The sequence below is a fragment of the Eutrigla gurnardus genome (genome assembly GCF_963514095.1).
Source record: "Eutrigla gurnardus genome assembly, chromosome: 14".
Taxonomy (NCBI): Eukaryota; Metazoa; Chordata; class Actinopteri; order Perciformes; family Triglidae; genus Eutrigla; species Eutrigla gurnardus.
This window is the reverse complement of record NC_139937.1, coordinates 11,627,651-11,649,641: the sequence shown is the minus strand read 5'-3', so window position 1 is coordinate 11,649,641 and position 21,991 is coordinate 11,627,651. Positions and strand designations below refer to the sequence as shown.

The 21,991-nt window shown below is 42.3% G+C and overlaps 2 protein-coding genes across 2 annotated transcripts in view; both read right to left on the bottom strand.

Annotated features, from left to right (window-relative positions):
• Positions 1-14,296, bottom strand: part of znf407 (zinc finger protein 407) — a 136,131-nt gene extending 121,835 nt beyond the window's left edge. Inside the window, exons 1-4 of the mRNA XM_084026973.1 lie at positions 14,232-14,296; positions 11,643-12,377; positions 9,189-11,456; positions 1,935-2,049 (exon numbers count right to left, since the gene is read on the bottom strand). Coding sequence (XP_083883099.1) covers positions 1,935-2,049; positions 9,189-11,456; positions 11,643-12,312 — 3,053 coding nt within the window. The 5' untranslated portion in view covers positions 12,313-12,377; positions 14,232-14,296. The remainder of the gene's footprint in view (positions 1-1,934; positions 2,050-9,188; positions 11,457-11,642; positions 12,378-14,231) is intronic.
• Positions 11,068-21,991, bottom strand: part of atad2 (ATPase family AAA domain containing 2) — a 255,552-nt gene continuing 244,628 nt past the window's right edge. The window contains exon 31 of the mRNA XM_084026975.1: positions 11,068-11,078. The gene's annotated coding sequence lies outside the window, so the exon portion shown is untranslated. The remainder of the gene's footprint in view (positions 11,079-21,991) is intronic.

Below are 21,991 nucleotides of genomic sequence, written 5' to 3'. Positions count from 1 at the left end.
AATGGCAATAAACTAAACCAGCAAAACGCCATGTCCCGTGGAGGCCCAAGGAAATAGTAGAGAGGGAAATAAATGAACGAAGCCCAAAAATGTATATTAAAAAAAAAAAAAGCAGCCAAGTCGTGCGTTAATTGGAATGATTAATTGCGATTATGAACAAATATCTGGAAAAACCTTTATTGGTTACGAAGCGTTGCACCGTCATTAGTATCTGCAAGAGAATGCAGAACTTAATGGCACTATGATCTCACTTTAAACATTACACCCCGAGACGTGGCCATCCATTAGTAACGTGCTTGGGATTCAGGTTAAGGACATCTCATCAAATGTGAGGAGTTTGGGAAGGGGAGCACGCCACGTGTATGTACGGCTCTGGCCTTAATGAGCGTGTTTCTGGGGGTTTCTTTGTGTTTGCTGCTCTTTAGTCAAGAGGAGGGATGGCCTGGTGATCAGTCAGCACTGAAAGCACACACAGGGCCGATTTGTCACCAGTGGCTGGCACTGGCAGCACACGGCTCCTCCGTCCGCATGATTTGTGAAACCGGGGGCTGTATTTAGTAGTCCCATTTAAAGGCATATTGGGGAACGTGCATGCGCGTATGTGTGCGTATGTAAAGCCTCGGCGCTTTGGTCAAAACCCGACGCGTTCGCAAGCACTTGGGAGAAGAGGGTTTTCAGCTGGAGGGCGTGTGAAACATGAGCCTTCCCTCTCATTAAAGGAGAAGCTGTGTTTAAACCAAAGCTTGTTTGCTCTCGCTGTAATGTGTTTGCGAACATCAGCGGGAGCAAATAAACACATTCGCTCCGCTCGACTTTTAGAAGAACAAAAATGGGGCCCGGCGACTGAACTAAATGGAAACGGTTTACACAGAATTACGCAGAGGGAGAAACTAATAACTCCACATATGTCTTCATCCGAGCGAGAGTGGAGCCGCAGAAGCTCGGTGGCACAAAGCTGGAAATCCCACAATTTATTCTATTCCCCGACTTCATGTTAAACAGCTTAACACGTCCATTTGAACATGGCAAGGCAGTGAGGAGGTCTACCACGGGAAAGGACCGAGCTGAACACAACATATGGTGGAGATGTAGGGGGTACGAGGTAGTGGGGTATAGCTGTACTCTTAGCTGCACTACTGGGTATTTATAGGCACCTGGTTACCGACATCAACTTCCAATTAGGATCATTTGTACAGCTAAAACGACAAGCAAGGTAAAGTAAACTCTTATTTATGCTGCCTAAATTTCAGGGGGAAATTTGATTAGAGGCAAATACATTTGTCTTTTTAAGAAAGGCCTGGGAGCAGTTAGAGGTTAGATGAATGTTTTTTCCACACAGCGACAAATTGGGTAGGTTTTGAACATTGGCTAGCTTTTAATGTCTTTCAATTGTTGTCTTTCCTAAAGGAACAATAGCCAATCTATAGAGAGATTCAACCAGAATATTAAAAATAATGTCAAATGATAGTGTCTGGATGAGCAGCTCATTTAGGCAGCGTGTGGAAGCTTTTAATGGCTTTTTTTTACAGCTTGAAATCCCACACTTTTGACAAGGAATCTACAGCAGATTCGTATCACTTCTCTTATTGTGGTCGGCCCAGGGTTAAGTTGGAGTGAATTATGAATTAGGTTGAGACAAATGCAATTTAAAGTGGGCTGTACGATAGATAATTAGCAGAGATCCCCCTACACCAACATGAAACCTTCCTACAGCTTACAGCGGTAACACCACCATTCTGGCTGTCACCACTTCTCAATTTCAAACCAATAATGAGAGGCTTATAAAAAAAAAGGCAGCAGGTCACGTTATCACCCATGTTTCTTTATAACTAGTAATAATGTTCACTTGACTAGTTATTAAAGAGTGTTTGTTTTTTTTAAGATAAAAAAAGTGTTTTCAATCATTTTTAAAGATGTTATTCCTTGCAACTCACCCACAGATGTCGCATTTGTACTCTCTCATGCCGAGGTGTCTCTTCACGTGGTTCCTGGCGTCTCCCAGCTGAGCCGTGGCAAAGTTGCAGATCTTACACATGAAGGGCTTGGATCCTGCAAATCAAAGTATGGAGAGAGTTTATATCCGACAATAACATTATGTCTGAAAGAAAGAGGTGGCAATTCTAATAAAACCTGACTACGTAGCCTCTGGGCAAAAATCTGATTTTACATAACACATCATTTCTCAATGCCAGGCATGTGAGACTGTTATTAGTTCTGCGCGAGGACTTCAACCTACTTCAGAGCCACAAAATGACTTCAGAATTATAAAAACAGCCCTTACTACAGTTGCCATAAAAACTACAGTAACATACCAAGTGCCAGGCGTCTCTTCGTTCACTCTCTATCTATCCTTGTCACTCTCCTTCATCTCTTACCTACTCTTCCTTTGCCTGTGGATGCGTAAATTGGATTCCAAAGGTCAGGGCGAATACGTAAATCAATTCTGTGTGCGCTCACGACCTCCCATTCCATCATTAAAGCGCTAATCACTCTGGCGGGCTTCTCGGGGAGGTTTCTCCCTAATTATTGTCATTAATAAGTCCAGGGGGCGGGGTAGCGTTTGAGAGAGTGGCAGAGCCTCTGCCTGCCATCACTCACTGAGCAGCAGAGCTGCGAGGGCTGCTCTGAACGCGCGATCTGTGTGACGCACAAACATCTCGCAGCTCAAATTAAGTTGGTCCTGCAGGATCGGGTTTATATAAATGGTTGTTTATGTTAGATGATCACTTATTCGTATGGTTTAACAAAAAAGACCAAAGTCTTAATTCAGCCACCGCAGTTGCTAAAATCCTACACTTCATAAAAAAAAAAAAAATATGCATTCGGCGACAATAAAAATGGATATTTGGTTTGTCAGGCTGGGCCACATTCAGGCCAGCCTCACACAGTAAGACATTCGGATCTAAGTGGCGGCACGGGTGCATCCACGTATCCACGCGTCTCTGAGCAGACCTTCACCCTCTCGCAGTGAATCTCCCGACATGTTCTACAATATTTATTCCAGGGGCAGCCGCTGATTTGATTAAGCACTTTGTGTAGATTACTAATTCGTTCATACACGGTTCACTTGCTGAGAGCTGGAAGTACGACACATCGAATTTTAAGCCGGTAACGAAGATTGAAAGGCAAGCCTGTGCTAACAAGGCCCATAAACATGGGGGTTGGGGGGGGTTGAGGGGGTGGAGGGGGGGCTTTGCTGTTGCCCAGCCAGCCTTTTCATTTCACATGTCCCTACAGTACACACAAATCACTCCACACGGACACAAATACAGGCAGATAAACACAGAAAACCCCTATACATGAACACACTTCACACCTAAATGTGCAGACACTTTCACACACATTAAAAAAAAACTCACACAACAAAATCATCAACACCCTTAAAAAGAAAAGAAAAAAAGACAGACACACTCACACCACACCTGCCATCACGCCTATGCATACCTTCATCTAGATTCAGAACCCCAGCTCACACCTATGCATTGCATACATACACACACACACACACACACACACATTAAATTCATAAGACATAACCGCCCATGGACAAACAGAATGAATACAATCATTCACACACACACACACACACACACACACACACACACACACACACACACACACACACACACACACACACACACACACACACACACACACACACACACACACACACACACACACACACACACACACACACACACACACCTAAAGTTGAGGTGAAAGAGAGGCGTGTGGGGAGCTGATTTGTCCAGATGGCTGGCTGAGTATGAGACATGGCAGAAAGGAGAGAGATGTAACGTCCCTCAGCTCCCACATCTTATCACATTAATACTCCACCACTCCACTTAAACAGCCTCCGTGAAACTGAAATTGACCATCAATGCAGTGTCATGTTAAATTAATATTGCCATCCACATAGGGGCGATGTGGCTCCCTCACATCCCAGATGAGACAGGGAATGACTAATTCATTTCCTGAGAGGAGAGAAGAGCCTCATGTAATGTTTCACTCTGCACACGCACACAAGGTGATGTCTCAGGCCTTGCTCTGCCACACATATACATTCATATAAATATATTTAAACATACTAGTTAAATATACACCGTTAGCACCGAGTGTCCAGCTGCAAACCTACCCCACATTTTCTATTACCCGTCACATTGTTTGGTTTTTAAATTACTGTACCAATAGATCAATTTTACATTATAGTGAGTGGATTAGAACACGGTTAATTTAGTGCCATCTGCTCCTATATGGAGAAACTTCACCTGTGCACATCAGCACAAATGGGCAAAATATAAGGCAACTGCAAGCAAAAGGTGAATAAGAGGGGCAGAAAGTATCCCCGCCATAGCTGGGCAATCCATCCACCCCTATATGGTAACATCATAATACGCAAAGTGTCTTTTCCTGGTTTTTAAGACTCCATAACAGCAAAGTGACGTAGTTTGGTGAAGTTACTAGACTGTTTTAATATTAATTTAGTCATTATATCACCATTGGTGATGATGATTATCAAAAATATTTTAAAATGCACCAATAGTCAACCCTGCAGCACCATCGCACTATCAATATTGAGGTATTTGGTCCAAAATATCGGCATATTTGACTTTTAAATATGTGGCTGCATTTAAGAGGCACTCTGGCGTTTAAGTGGGGACTCACAAAATCCACAAAAAAAGAGAGACCTGAAAGGCTTGTTTTTTCAGACTTTGTAAAGGTCCTTTCAGAAGATTACACAACTATGTTCACAAACTGTTTGGGAGTCCACGTGATGAGCAAGCTGAGGTGTCAAATTGGTAGAGAAAGACTCCGGATGAGGTATCATTCAGCGATGCACAGCCGTTGAACTATTAGTTGGGAATTTATGTATGACTCGACAATGTCACACTGATGGCCCATTAGTAAAACAATGGAATACATTTTTCCGCAGGGCAACTCTTGCATCCAACAGCTGTTGGATTGGATTTACCATTTTACAACATAAACAGTACAAATCAAAGCATAATATTTGGAAATAGGCCTACACCCATTAGGTGGTATGAATATACATGTGATAACACAGAAAAAAGGAAGAAAACCAAAATGTTCTAAGGACTTCAGCCGCAAGCACCATCAAAACAAACTGCTGCAGAGCTATGTCACTGTCATTATCCTAAAGAGAAGGCAGGATGTAAAGTGTTTGCAATGGTAGACCCTTTGTGTCCTGGGGTTTCTCAGTCTTCAGTCTTTCATCAACACGGTTTCTAATGTCTTTCCGTATGAAGTCTGACATTATGTCTTGTCACGATGCGGAGGAAGCTCCTTTATCTTAAAAACAACATTCCTGGGAAGGACTTGTTTGCGGTCCAAATGGTCCACAATCATCTTGAAGGTTCTTGCTTCGTGATCATCTGGTGGCAGCCATGTCTGTGTGTTGTACCTCACGGTCTGCAGAAAAATGTCTGGTATGATATCGGCCGTTGGTAGAGCTGCCGTAGAGAGTAGGGTTCCCCGTTTGGCAATGATGGCAAGAAAATTGTGTCTCCACACACCTTGAGGAGGAACTGTAGTCCGGTGTCCATGGGGGCCTCGGAGAAGACGAAGGGTCCAGCAAGAAAAACTGCTCATGGTTCAGTTGTGGTTTTCGCCATCCTCAAGAGAGTCTGTCGGAAACGACTTGTTGTCCTCAACAGTCAAGTCAAGAGTTGTTCTCCGGTGGTCCGATGACAGCTCATCCAAAGACTTGTGGAGCCTGGAGACCTCCCTGTACACATGCTGTTTAACCTGTCCCTCCACTGACTGATTCACTGGCATGGATACACAGCTATTTCATCCAGAGCTGTAAATACTGCAGTCTAATGTCTCTTTTCACTCTCCGCTTTCACCTTTTCAGAATACATGCTTTTCTCCGTTCGGTCCGGAAATTTGTTTTTTTGTCATGAAAATTTGACGCTCTGATTAGCGCCGACGCTTACTATAGAATCCATGTACACGAAACATTATCTCTTCCTTCATGGTCTATTTGACCAAATTGTTTGACACTGTTTGGTTCTGGATCGCAAAATGGACTTGGACTTTATTAAAAACTGAATAAAATAAATGATATCAGAGCTTGACTGTAAGAGTTGCCAGGTTGCCATCAGTCGCAACCACATATAATATAATATAATATAATATAATATAATATAATATAATATAATATAATATATAAAAGTAGTGACAGGTGAAACAGAACAAAAAAGAAAAAGGAAATTTGTATCCCACTATATTTGAGCTGGAAGGAAATGATGCTTTAGTACTGCATATTATCGTTATTAGTGAAAATATAAGGTGACTAAAATGTTCTTACAGCCATGTGTATGTTCATGAAGCAGAATAATTCTAAACTGAAAGTCACGTACCCGTCATTCACAATCAGCATACTAATAAGTACTAATTACATAAGGAAACAGGTGGTGGAGGACAAGGACTTGCTGAATTATTGGACAAACAGCCAAGTAGGATATTTCCAAGAAATGGACATGCAGCAAGTTCTCTCAAAGGCATTAGGTTGATTTCAGGTAAATTCTGCACAGGTACAGATAATGTTCAGCCTACACTAATATCATTAGAATTATACTATTTATAGAATTAGATATCACTGGTGGCTGCACTGTTTCCTATTTGTGTCCAAACATTTACAATAACTCCAGAGTTATCATGTCCAAAATTTGCCAGAACACTCCATTATTAACTGGGCAGTCGAGCAGCAATCTAACAGCCCCATATATTACATTTACACAAGTACTATGTCAAATCATATTTTTTTCCTTTTTTTTTTTTTTTTGGTGTGATGGCATCATATAATATGATGAAAGGCACTTAAAGCTTCATTCCTTAATAGAAACTTTGAAATATATATTTTATTTATGACAATAATTGACGAGGATGACAGGGCATCAATTTCATAGTTTTTTTAATACATTTGGCCAATATGTGGACTAACAGGTTTAAATATTGTTGTCTATCAAAGCTGACTTTTTATCGACTGCAGTTTGATGCTCTAAATTTATTTTTTCGGCTTTAATAATATATTATTCTTAGAAACTGCTGTTATTTCTGCAATATTACATTCCAGATATTTCTACAAACACGCATCACATCCTGCATGTGAACATGCATGCATGGCATGTTTGTCCATTACTTCAAGGCTCCGTCTCAGGTCAGACAGCTCACTCCACAGTGAAAAAGTGACCAATTTACCTCAAAATGCAAATTCCGGCTGTACCCTCATTGGCAAAATGCAAGCATGTGTACGCGTTTCCTTTAAGGGACAAATTGACAAATCTGTGTGCAGCCTCCCACCGCCGTCTCCTGATTTCACTGATTAATCAAGTGAATAAAAACTAGGTCTTAATTAAAAGGATGTGGACATGCTCCCAGCCCAGAAACTGGCAGACCCCCACCGTGCAGCTCCATAAGCCCCACAAACAAACTCCCAGAATAAATGACCGCCATATAAAAGGTGAATAATTCACTGTAATGAGGGAACTTAGCAATAATAACAACTGGCATATGTTGTCAAAATGAAGAGAAATAGTGTTGTTTTTTTTAACAAATAACATAACTGAAGGGAATCTCATAAACAAGTACATAACTCAACTGAATTTAAGGAGGTAAACCTTAAAAAACAAAGTATTCATCATTTGAAACCTCCGAATGTGCCCTTGACTTGAAGCCATCTGTTGGGACCTCAGTGTCACGGCTTTCATTTTCTTAAGTAACACTAAGTAAGTGACCTCAAAACTCAAGAATTATGACACGGGGTAAAATTATGAATACATATAGACTATTCATTAATAAGAAGAAAGTGGTGGCTCAACATGAATCATCAGGACCTTCAATCTTTAAAGCTTCAAGCAATCCGACTTTGGACACATAAGGTGACTGGCATACATACTACACAAAAAGGACAAAACATGTTTCCTTCAAGGGAAATGAATCCTCTGCCCCAGAAAATACATCGGCTGTCCCTCTTATACTGAAGCAACAGCATATCAAAATTATTTTACGGCAGCACATTTTTAGCTCATTGCATTTATGGGAATATGATGACATAATGGACTGTTTTAAGTACTTCACCGGTCTTCAGCGAGTGAATATTATCTCTGGGTTTCCTAACCGAAGCTACAATACCTACACCGTCATCGGGTCTGAAAGTGAAAACAATCCTATTTTATCTCCCTTACAACACACGCGCACACACACACACACACACACACACACACACACACACACACACACAAAAAGCACAGAGCATGGACTTCAATTAAAGTCCCATTAAAGTTTGGGCTGAAAGGGGGATGAACCATAGGAGGCAAAGAAGGGCATTTATTGATGTCGCCCTCACATCTCGTTCCTGCATTTAGTTGATTTTAAAAGCAATTAATACACATGGTCAGGGGAAAGTAATGGAGCGCCCTATGTTCTTAACCTGCCGGACATTTCCCAGCCGAAGCCCTGACCAACGCAGCCCTGCTTTGCATTATAAATGACAAGATAAATCTTAATGGATTGAGGATAATCAGCAAGCCATGAAGGCTGACATGTACACACACGTTGGCTCGGCATACGAGCGCTTACACACATATGCACAAACATGGACATACAGACACAAGGGAAATTAAGGGCTTTGAATACGTCTGCATTGATTATTTTAAATTATTAGCCCACCTCTCTTTGGACCTCCAATGCTTTTAGCCTAAGCTTTAACACATTTACAGAGACTTATTGACTATAATTACAACTGAGTCTTGGTAATGGACACATCAATTATGAGTCGCACATGTCTTTGACCAAGCATTGCTCAGGGAATCCCAATCTAGGGTCCATTAGCGTCTCTCTTGCTGGTCTGAAGCTCAATCAGTCTTTACCTTCACCTCTACCGAAGCAGCTATTACCTGGCTGCAGGAGATAGTAGCCTTAAAATTAGCTTGAGCTGCCAAAGAAGAGGCTGCGTCTCCCCACTCGATACACTTGTAGCCAAAAACAAAGCGCTAATAGCTGAGCAGCCACACAAAGAGATTATTGTTTATTGATAAGTTTAGAAAATGCCTCACGATGCTTTGAAAATGCAGGATGTCATACCAAGTAAATATCTGCATATATTGTTAATGTGAGTAGGAGAAAGAACAAAGAGTGTGAGTGAGTAGACACAGGATACATACCTGTGTGTGTGCGAATGTGGGCCAGGAAGGCCATGGAGTTGCTGCTCTTGCACACCTTCCCACAGTATTTGCACACGCTGCCCTGGTTCTCCTCACGCTCGCGGTTGATCTGCTCCGTGTCCTCCAACACGTACTTGTTGACCTCCCTCAGAAGCTCCTCGTGCTTCTCCTTGATGTGGACGAACAGATCCTGCTCCGACTCGAAGCGGTCGGTGCATTTCACGCACTTGAAGCTGGCGCCCCCTTCGGGCAGCTCCTCCACGCTGTTCTGCTCGTTGCGTAGGTGGGCGGCGCTCGTCAGGTGCTGGTGCAGGTTGCTCTCCGTGTAGAACGACTTGCCGCACACCAAGCAGTGGAAATGCTTCTCCTTGGACGGGTGCTTCATGGAGATGTGGACGTTGAGGCCGCTGATACCGTCGGCCATGAAGCCACAGTCCTCGCAACGTATGCGAGAGCTTCCTTTGGCTTCCTCTCTCACCTTCGTTTCGTTCCGCTTGAGCTTCTTAACATAAGCGGAAGTGGGAGGCAGGTGGCCGGGAGGCAGGTAGCCAGAAGGCACTGTTCCTCCGGTCAGACATATCACAGCAGCCTCGCCCTCTAGAGCCAGACCTTCCTGCAGCTGCTGCTCCTGCTCAGCAAGGGCCTTTATGGATACAATGCAGGCATCAAAGGGAAGGGCTTTGGACATTTGTGTATCTGAATGAGAGCTGTCACTTTTTGCATCTAAAATCACCTCAACTGCACTAAATTGTTCTTCATCGGCTTGGTCCCCCTCTTCCTCCTGGTTCTCCTGCTGATCTGACTGATCCACTGCAGGCTGAGATCCTGCTGGAGCCTCCTGTGGTTCACACGGCTCTGTACATTCAATCGTCTTGTCGGTTGGATCTGGTTCACCACTACTGGAAGATGTACCGCTCTCTGCTTGCTTCTCGTCGGCACTGCCGGCTACACTAGCCGCAGCATCAACAGGCTCTGTGGTGATGGAGGCTGCAGCTGAATTCTGACTTTCCATATCTTGGCTGTCATCAAAACAAGGGTCAGAATCTTCTGCGGGGCTGAGGTGTTCACATTCAAGGTTGGAGTTTCCCTCTACAAGTTTAATAACCTCCTTCAGCTTCAATGGGAGTCCCAAAGCTCTTTGTCCATCACTCCCTATTGGTTCCATGTATTTCTGGCTTTTCTGTTTGTGCTTGTCTGTGTTGGCGTGGCGAGACATTTCCCTGCTTGTTACAGCATAGTAGCTACATGCTAGACAGACGTACTCAAAATCTCTGGTATGCTTTCTCTTAACGTGAAGATGGAGCGACGGGATCGATTGAGCGACAAAACTGCAATGGACGCAAGAAGTAACGGAGTCATATTTGCTTTTCTTCGGGCTCGCGTCCGACTGAGTTTGCTCCTGTCCACCGTGTTCGTCGGAGGCCGCGTCGTCAGATTCCTGCTCGTTGTCGGCGGTCGGCGTGGCTGCGTTTGGCTCCTGTGCTTCTGCGGTTGTGGGCTCCTGCAGCGATGCACTTGTGTGATTGTTGACCGGGTTCTTGTTTGCACACTCCTGCGCTCGTCTGACGTGTTTCTTCGTGATACAGTGACGATCCATGTCTCCTTTGGTCACGCAGCTGTAGTTGCAAAGGGTGCAGCTGTAGCCGTACTCCTTGCTGTGTTTGCGGCGGACGTGGACACTGAGGTTAGTTGCGTTGGAAACCACGAGACCACAGTATCCACACGTGGTTGTGGACCCGTGCTTTGGTCTGCCTCTCTTCTTTTTGTGAGATGCAAGCTCTAAATCTCCCTCCTCGGCCAACCGCGTCCGTTTCCTGATCTCTCCGTCCGTTTCCTGATCCCTCTCTGTTGAAGTAGCTTCCCCTTCACCACCAGCCACCTGAGGAATATCTTCTACGTCAGCAGCATCTGCATTAATGTCTCTGCTAACACTCTCAACGTAGGCTTCAAATGAGGCCAAATCTGTGCTCTTCTCCCCCTTCTGCTGCTGCTGCATGTGACTCTCTGAGGACAGGTGGATGTCCATCCACTGAGACGTGGCCGCAAGGAAGTTGCACAGTTTGCAACGGTACCATTCCTGGTTCAGGTGTTTGAGTCGAGTGTGGTTTTCTAGCAATGCAGGGGTGCTGACCCTGAAGTCGCAGTGTGTGCACTTCAGTTGGAACCGGCTGAACGGACGTTTCGCCGCCACTCTGGTTGGAGTAGCCTTGAGAGTGCTGCCGGGATCCTCGGCTTCCTTGGGTTCATCCACGTTCTCTCCAGCATCAACTAAAAGACATTTCAAGAGAGGCACTTTTCAAATCTCCTTTCAACCATCAATGTGAACAATTCAGTTAAAAATATGTTTAATTGCTTTGAACAATAAATGCACGAATTGTGGACATAGCATGTCTTAACATGTTTAAAATAACATGTTCAACTTCAATGTAACTGGAGAAGAGCACATATACTCACATGTGTATGGGGTGTCTTTGGTGTGGTATCTTTGAATATGCACATCCAGAGGGGACTTGTCTCTAAACTCTTGTCCACAGTAGTTGCAGGAATATATCATCTTAGGTTTCGGGGTTCGATTGCTTAATCTTCTCTCTTGGGTAGGGATCACCTCCTCTTGATCTGCCTGCTGTTCATCTGATGTTTCCTTTTTAGTTAAAATATTTGTGTTAATGCCATTGTCACTGGCTGCTGATCTCAGCTCATCAAGATCAGACTCCTGGTTTTGTTTGACTTCAGCAGCACGTTCTGTCTCCATGTCTACTTCCTGATGATTTTCAGCTGGACTCATGTCAGAGATATTCTCACTTTCTTCAGCTGGCTTTTCAGGTCGATTGGTATTCTTTGACTTCTTTCTGTGCTTTCTTGCATAGTGGATCTTCAGTGATCGCGGGCATTTGGCTGAGAAGGCACAAACTGCGCAGAGGTTATCCGCAGCTTCAGGTACAGAGTCCGGCTGCAGCCTCTCAGCGGGTTCCTCTTCTGCTCCATCGGGCATGGCAGTCCCACTGGGTGAGTCTCTTTTGGTTTCCTCCATTTCCACATCACCTGTCTTCACCTCCCCCCTGATGTCATTATCACTACCTTTGTCCTCAACAGCCTCCTTTTCTGATAGCAATGCTTTTTCCATAGCATATCCTGTTATAATTATATAACAGTGAAGTTGATCGTGATCATTGATGCTGGATCAAACTCCTGGAAAGAAAAAGCAGAACTTATGTTTGGCATCTTCAATTGTCTGAAACACAATTTAATGAATAGAAGAACATTCAGGAAACGAGTAAAAAAAAAGTTAATTTGCCACAAATTGTGTAATTAAACATTAACTTCTGAAAAGTGATCAACCCTTCAACACCACCATCTCCCTAAACCCAAGTAAATGTCGCCATCTAGTGGTTACAGACAGACATTGTTTGATAAAAACAATGTCAGCATGGGAGCCGGCTGATGCTGCTCACTCAATGGGAAGAACAGGTCCTCTTAATTTACAGTAATGGTCCATACATACTGATAGAAAAATCATGACTAAATTCTTGTAAACATGATTCAAATCATTTCCACAATTAGACCAGTTAAAACAGCTTAACATTTAATTATGAATAACCATATTTCTAGTGTTTTACACAGTCTCAATGTGTATTTTACAGTGGTTAAGACGCTACAACTTAAAAAGTTAGTTTTCTCTATTTGCTTGTATTTTCTCCACACTTGTGCAAACTGAAAAGTGCTGCTTAACATGCTTGTGTTTTAGTTACTTGGAGCTTTCTCAATCACCATGTAATACACAGTATTAAATATCGGGGATGGCTAAAGTAACTGCTAGTTTCACGCCATGTTCTACACAAAAGGACAAAAGTTTCAGCATTATTATTTTAATGATTGAATTTCTGCTTTGTTATTGGAGATAATTAGGGTGAAATCTATAATGAATATGGTGTTTATTTGTGTGTGTGTGTGTGTGTGTGTGTGTGTGTGTGTGTGTGTGTGTGTGTGTGTTGTAGATCATGCATTGTTTCTGCTGATAAACCTCTGTCTATTTGTGCTTGTAAACGTAAAGTGGGATCCATAAGAAGTGGTCTTTGAGGTTCTGTTAAGGTCAACCAGTGATCACTTTATTTCAATCAAGTCCAACTTTGAGGACGAGCTACAGCTCACTTTCTCCATCCACTGTGTGTATTTTTCGCAGAATATGACAGGATTAACAAGAGGTACACTATATAAAGTCAGAATGTGTTTATTTTAAATAGATTGAATGCCAAAATTAAAAGGTGAGAGAGAGAGAGAGAGAGAGAGAGAGAGAGAGAGAGAGAGAGAGAGAGAGAGAGAGAGAGTGTTGAATGGTCTCACTTGTCGTTCGTTAGAGAGAATAACGCGTTATCTGGGAGGAAATCAATAGTGTCGGTTCAAACCGACACTATTGACAAACTATTGTATTGACAAACAACGTTACTGTGTCTGCCTCTGGGACAACTCATATAACTGGAATATGATTTAGACACACTGCGGACTGGCTAACTATATACATTACCAGCTGCTTCACTGGCGAGCATCTGATGCTAGCATAAGAGTAATATTAAGTTAGCCGAACATGTTTACGCTGCACGTTGAAACCCTGCGACGACAACCCAAACCGCCGAGCGCTAAGCTGTTAAAACACTCCGTGAAAACTCGTTTCACGGCGTAAACGTCTCTCACACCTGTATACATATATCAGTTTGTTGTTGTTGGTCCTGCCGGCTATCGCGGCTAACTCGCTAACTAGCGAAGTGTTTCTCAACTGTATTTTGACCTGCACGCCGCACGTCCAATTAAATTGCTACTTCGGCCGTGTAGACCAATCACATCGCGACAGAGGCGGGTCTAGACGGATCCACGGCTCGGAAAACGACGGCAGCACAGAGGCCCAAAAAGGAGGCTAACATCGACCTCTGAAACAGTGCTCTATTTAGCCCAAACAGTGCTCGAAAACATCAGAGAGGCATCTTTCGTTTCAGTAAAAGCAACTTAATTAACGCTTAGGCAATGCAGGGAGTACACATTTGAACTTACCTCTTGTTATAGGACTATTTCCACTGTCCGCGCTTTTTCCTGCTAGACACAAATGGCGTACCGTAGCGTGAGGCGTGCGTCACACGAGGGCGGCGCGGCTTCGCTTCTTTTTTTTTTTTTTCCATCAGCTGATTTGGTCACGTGACGCATTCCGGTTCTGTAGTGGAAAACGCACGTAAATGAATGGCAACACATTTGAAATTGTGCCATTTCAAGACTGGTTGGGTGGAAATGTGAAAGATCACATTCCTGCTGCTGAGAATAGTGACTCTTACAAAACACCGGGTCAGGAAATGTTGCATTTGAGTTCATGTTGTTATCATGAGGACATTTACATAGACCGTGTGAATGCAGCACATTTTCTTACATTTCTGCAGAATGTGTACATTTTAGTAAGTTTTGATTCTGTTTTGAAGTTAAAAATGTGCAAATGTGTAACACAAGCTGTACCAACAGAAAGTTAAAACAATCCCTATTTTAGAGGAAATGTGTATTTTATTATATTGCTTGGCATTAAAAAAGAAAACTCAAACCACTAAAAATGGTGCTAAAGTCCCAAATAGAGTGAATGACCATTTATTTTACCTTTCTGAACTGTCATTAAAATGTTATGTTGAGAAAAGGACCATTTCTTTTTAAATTATTGTCTTTATTTAAAGTAGGTTCAGCATGTGGCCTGTGCAGGGAGTGTATATATTTGGTCAGCCTGTGATGAATCACCACTTCTAGTTGACATCCAGTGTTCGCTTTATGGAAAGACTGAAGATGGATTAATGCATAGACATTAATTGATTAAGTAGTCTGACAGGTCAGGAGGTGATAAATGATATCTCCTGCAATGAATACACAGTTTACTTTGGAATAATTTTGTTTAATTAATCACAGTCAAAATTATATGACATGGATGGTTGGAAACACATAAGCCCTCCTCCCCAAACCCCCATTTTTCATTAGGATTCATCATTCATTTTTCTCCATTAGTTGTCTATTAAAACAGAGGAGGCTGGCTTTGGTGGACCGGACACAGCCTCAGTCTCCATTGTTTTTAGCCACCGTGCTTCTTGTAAAGTTTTGCCATAAAATCGACAGACACCCTTATTTTTTCTTTGCTTTAATACTGCATTTACAGATCTGTGGATATGTAAAAAGAATACACGTCATTCATTCAGATTTCACTTTATGATAGCATTCATAAAGCTTTCACGTACTGCAATAGAATAGAGCATTTTGATTTCCCTAATGTTACGTGTTCTCATTTTACATACATAAGGATTAGTCTAAATAAAGGAACTTATATTCTTCTAATGACAACCACTTTTTATATTGTTGTTTTAGTAAATAATTAAAGCTGTCTTAACATCTACAGTCAGATAACGGTAATTATATGATAAATAGTAGCTTACCTAGATGTCTGTGTTAACCCAGACATGAATAAGCCTATCAGATGAAGAGACCCAGTGATCAAACACTCTCACAGACAAAAGACATTTTACTGGAAAGGTTGAAGTCGTTATTCCTGCAACATTGGTTTAAATTATTTTATCTTGTAAACAAAGAATCCATCAAAGTAACATTTACAGTCTACAATATATGAAATATTTATATGAAAAACTAAATGAAACACAACTAAAGTCGGCATCCTTAAATATTTGGCGCAAACTATTTCTAAAGGCCCTGAACTCTAAGTCAACCTACACAGGTGTTTTACATTTTTTTGCCCAATTAGTCCTCCTCTCAGGACTGTCGGCCTGTAAATCCATGTTTAGTACTGAGAGCGCAGGTTTTACTCATAAAGAAGGCTCCGTTTCATTCCAACATAAATCGTGACAGTGAGCTAGCATGGCCCTTGAAACAAAGGCAGCTGCGTGGGATTCAGTCATCATTCATTTTACTGTCAAAAAGGCTTATCGACATTTAGTTTTGTTTTGCAATAATCATTCTTATTAAGGAGTTTGGTTCTCCAAGTAACTTTAAGAATTGCCTCTTTTATCAGAAAAACTTTCTGTGCGCCAACTGGGTCATCAACTGATACTGTGATGTGGACCCAGCATAGGATATTAATCTTTACATCAAACCTGGAAACCATATGCAGTACAAAGAAGAACAACGTCACTTAGAGTATGGCATTTATGTTTTATAGCAACGCAAGACTGACCCTGTTATCTGTCTCATTAGGAATAATTGATGTTCTACCTTTAGATGTTCCACATATTTCCCCACTGTACTTTAAGCATTTTGTGCTTTAGTCTGCGAGCCATCTGTGTCAGTGTGGCCATGCTCAAGTGTCTTTGTACTTGGAAAATTATTATTATTATTATTATTATTATTATTATTATTATTATTATTATTATTATTATTATTATTATTATTATTATTATACTGCCTATGGATGAATATTATGTAACACTTGAGGCCAGATTTAACAAGATATTACTTACACACATGTGGTCTGCAGTTTTCATTGAGCTTGCGGCTGCAATCTGTGTATATTCAACATCTGGTTCAGGTCTTGCAGTAATAATCTTGATCACAAAATATTTATTATAATATTTTCAAATCCACCTGAGAAAAATGTACTATTACTCAAAATATTGCTTGTAAAATGATGATCCCGTAATCCTTCGTGTGTATCTGATAAACAAAGCACATGTTAGTGAATCTGGAGTTCTTCAGCTGAACAAGTTTCACTATAACGGACACTTAAAACCACCAGAGGGAGCAATCGGCACATTTATCACACTTGGGTAATCCTCGGCCACAGCTGCACAGTGTGAGTATGTGTGTGCATCTGTGTATGCGTGTGTGTATGCGGTGCCATGGCAACCACTCCGAGACACATCTCACAAAAACTGTGAGCTGAAAGACAGGACTGTTGCCAGAAAGTGATAATGCTGTAATGGTGTTTCTAAAGGAGGAAAGAGAAAGCTCCTACACACAACGTTCCAGCACAGTGATATCTGAATCTACAGAACCAGCTAATATAAAACTTTAAATAGACTTCTATAGGGTCCACAGGGACAGTTTTCCTATCAAATAGCCTACATATCTGGTCTTTCATGTGTAAAATACAGAACATCATTGCAACCTGCTAACCTCCTAATGACTGCTTTACCCATCAATAAACGTTGTCTATTGGTTCTAAACATAATATAAAGGTAAATAATTGGTCAATTAAGTTGTTGCACTTGCTAACACCAAATGTGTTTTCCCCACATACAGCAGCAGAATTAAAGAAACTAAAAGGCATGGTGGTAGCCATGACAACTGAATCACACAGCAGCTAACAGCATTGCAGTCATGAAGCTGGGTCTCTGCTCGTGTTTTAGCAATACCTTATGCATTTTGAATGAAAGGTTTTAGGTTTTAAAATAAGACTGGGTGGCAGGGGAAATCCCATCATGCTCACTGCAGCTCGAGGCCTGTTTGAGTCCCGTCAACAGTCCAGCGTCATAAAGAACAACATTTTCCCATGCTGCATAGATGCTGTAATGTAGTGTGAGGATAGCCCCCCCTCCTCCTTGCCCCCACCCAGAAAACTCTACTACGTGTGTATATGTATGTGCGTGTGTGTTTGCCTTCATTATCGTACCAGCAGCTGTTTTAAGACCATGAGGTCACAGCAGCCCCAAAATGCATCACCTCACTGTGTAAACACACCGGCACGAGTTTTAGAAAGGGGTGCAGTGATGTTTGGGTTTGAGGGTTTCATGGACACACACTGGGGAACATTGTAGCGTTGATTTAGTCTGAAAGAGAAGGTTTCTAAAAAAAATAATGTAGAGGATATCAAAGATCCCCAACGATGCTTTCCCTGGTTATTAGTGATTAGTGGTGAAACTAATTTACATGAACACATGTAATCAGTGAGGATTAGGCTACCTTGTGCTCCATTTTGATCTATTTCCTGTACTGTTTTGTCTGCTCCTGTCCACACCGTACCTTTATCCTATCTATCGTAAGCCTGCACCCCAAATGGATGGCATGCACAGTAGCACTCGCTTCACTGCTCCCTGTCACTCAAGTTCTGACATTTCCCTCTACAGATCTGAGCCAGACCAGGGCCGATACACAGATCAGGTTTCTGTCGGATCTAAATGAACCCGCCTTTCTTTGTCCGGATCCTTAATGTCCGAGCAGTGTATGGGATCAGAGTAGAAACTGGACAGGGTGGAAGGGAGGGTGATACGTTAGTCAGTTGGCTGCTCATCCCTGCAGCTACAACGGCCCGTCTCTGCTCCATAAACATGGATGACATTGAATTATGAAGGTGAAGGGTCAGTATTGAGGTTTGGCTTCGTGTTCTGTGTTCACTGGGAGTGTCTGAGTCGAAACAGACTGAGAGATCGCTGGTTATCTGGCATCAAACACAACAACACATGCAAGCCACGCAGCTGCGGGACACGTTTGCTCTTGGGACCCTCTCTCTGTCTCTCTCTCTCTCTCTCTCTCTCTCTCTTACACCCCAGACGCCCCCATCCCTCCCTTTTCCAACCTCCACATCCTTTCCTGGAGGCATTACCTCACAGCGCATTAGGCAGAGTCGGAGGTATCACCTGGGGAGTGCCTCTGTGTGTGTGTTTGAACTCTGTATCTATGTGAGTGAAAGGGAGAGCAAGAGGGGAATATGTTTCTGAGACACTGCTGTTTAAATGTGCCTTTTAAACAGCTTTGGGTGGAGCACAGTTGACTTAATCCTTCTTTTTCCCCGAATTCAGCTCATTCTCGAGCCACTTGCAAATGTACAAAAAAAAAAAAAAAAGAAACATGGAAGGACGAATCACTTACAGGACAAGATCAGTTTCTATTCTGTTTGGTATCATGCAAAGGTTTTGCCCTGTTTTCTTATAACAAACATTCATGGTTTGATATAATTGTCACTGCCACAATCATATAATAGTTTGAAATATATTGAAGATTCTGAAATGTATGACTACTATTACAGCGAAGGGAAAAGTGGAGGGTGTATGCTCAGATACACTTAAATGATTGTGATTTTGGTGATGATAACCTAAACGAAGGCCGTGAGAAAAGGGGAGTTAATTGTTCTTACAGGAGAGGTTGCTGTTAAGAAAGCCATAAAATACACAGAGCATAACTGGGCAAGTTGCTGCTGGTCATCTAAACATCCTCGAGGCCGAGGCTTATGAGAGTGGCTGTGTATAACACCAGTCAAACAGCCCTGATTTAAATCTCAGCGCCTCCCCGGGCCCACCCAAAGAGACAGGACAAATTAGACCGCAGGTTGCCTCTCGTAGCATCTCTCACTGTGCATTTGTTATAATCTCATCCTCGCTTTTATTGTCTCAATCTTGGTCTCTGTTTTTCGCTTTGTTTTGCTGGATAAGCCTGCTTTTTTCAGTAGGTGCCTTCTGTGCGAGCAACCCCACTGTGCAGACGCAGTGGTCCCATTCAAATGAATGAGGGGGCTGTGGTGGGGTTTTTTACACACTGCTAGGTCAGTCTCCACACAGCCTCATTAATGTTAAAATGCAGCTGAGGCGGACACGAGTTTGGTCAATAGTTTTAATGGTGTCCTGCAGTGGCAGTCCTCGATGTGTTGCTGCCCGAGGCAAACTCTAATTAGGACCCCCCATCAGGGATCCTATCATGTTTTGTAAAAAGTTGCCATGGAGATGATTTAGGTGTGGCGTCTTGTAGCTATGGATGTGCAAACAGCTATCATTGGATCCCCACTAGGCCACAGAGCGCTGTTTTTCTAAGCAGATTTATGGACGTTTATCCAGGATTCACATTGAAGATATGAGTGTAGAACAATGCATCTACTCCTGGAGGGAAAGAGACCAAAAACAGTTAAGTACACTGTGTGTCGATGTACTACAACGGTTCAACATGGAGTTCATATCTTTTATGTCCCAGCATGAGAAATGATTCTTTCCTGAGTTACAGACTGCAGTTCTAAAACTTGACTGTTTTCCAGAGCTCCTGTCTGAGATGTGAGGTCTCCGCCTGCAGTGCAGCTCTGAATGTTTTTTTTTTCTTTGCAGGTTCACGTCGCAGCTTTGAGGGTTGCGTGTGTGTGTGTGTGTGTGTGCGTGTGTGTGTGTGTGTGTGTGTGTGTGTGTGACGGTGATTATGGTGTCATGACGTCCACTAGTGTTAGGGCTGAACCCGGGAAACCATTCAGACACAGCAACCCCCACAACGGCCCTTCTTGCACACACACTTGCCCGCCTCCCTCGCTTAAACACACACGCGTTCAAAAAGCACTCTCACACACGTGATTACCAATAAACGGCTCTTCATAGTGGGCGAGTGTGTTTAGGCGGACTGCAGACCCTCAACAGCTGATGTTTGGAGAGCTTTCTGTCGGTAACAGCCACATCAAGCTGGAAGTCAACTGGCCGAGAGACTATGACTCAGTGTATATGTATTTATGTTTCACATGTGTGTAGACTTGTACACGCTTACTGCACATTGGGGACATGGACATACAGTGTCCACACAAGAAAACATGTACTCACATGTTGAAATAGGGGATCATGGGTAAGGGGAGAAATTAAAGGAAAAGTTGGACCTTTCAGGAAATATTTATTCGTTTTCTGGTGATTTGACATCAGTCTCATGTCTGCACTAGTAAATATGAACCCAGCATCAGCAGCTGGTTAGCTTAACTTGCCTGGATCTGTCCACAGTTATAAAATACACCTACAAGTATGTGCATTAATATTTCTTGGCTGGGACCAGTTGCTAGGCAATCAGCCAAGAAATAATCTGGCACCCAACCTTTGTAAATGGTTGTTTTTAAACTAAAGTTTTTTTGCACAGATCAAACAAATGAAATCGAACATATTAAAGAGGATCCTTTAGAGGTCACTATTCCTTTATGAATGTAATAAATAATGCACCAATGAAAATTAAATAGCTGATCGTATCAAGAAATACGTGCACAATACATCCATACGAACAAAACCTCACTTTTTGTTAATTAAATGTGTAAAAAAAAAGAAGAAAAGCAACGACTACCAGACTTCAAAAAGGCTGCAAAGTTCACAGAGTAGAAATTGTTATTCTGTGTTTGTAAGATTCTTAGTGTATCTTCAGTGTCTTTTACCTCAAATAGGAAAAAAAACAAAAAAAACATATCTACATTTAGCTTCCAAGATGCTCAGTTTAGTATATTATAGTATATAGTATAGAAATGAGTACTATTATGGCTCTGGTTTTAACAGGTTTTCTGTTTCTGATAACCCTGCTGCATCATTGCATCACTCTTAACACTACGCACCACCCATATTCCTGCTAATAGGGAATGAATGTCATTCAGCATAACTTTCGATTCGAGAACACGTGCGGCCAATTATGATATTGCATCATGGGAATCTGCATAAAACTGTGCGCCTGTTTGAAGCAGTGAACTTTGCATCGGTTTCTCCCACAAGGGCAGATTCCACTCCAAATGTCCTGGTGCCCAGTAAAGGAGGGGGAGAAGGGATGACGGAGTGGATGGATGGGCAGCACATATTTTAAGTATTCACTAAAAGACCAGCTGGACTACAACATAAGAACAATGTGGCTTTGTGGTTAGAGCTTGTGGTGGAGATAACTAGACATGAATGTTATTTCCTGCTGAAATGACTTGATCTTTAATGTGGTCTCTTTTTTTTTTAATTATTCCCAGCTTTTTTTTAAATTCTCCAGCAGTTTCAGTAGAACTAGGAAGTGATGAAAAACGGTGTCAAAATGAACGGGTGATGTCTAGTTTGATTGATAGTATAAAAACTTTATGTCCTGATTTACAA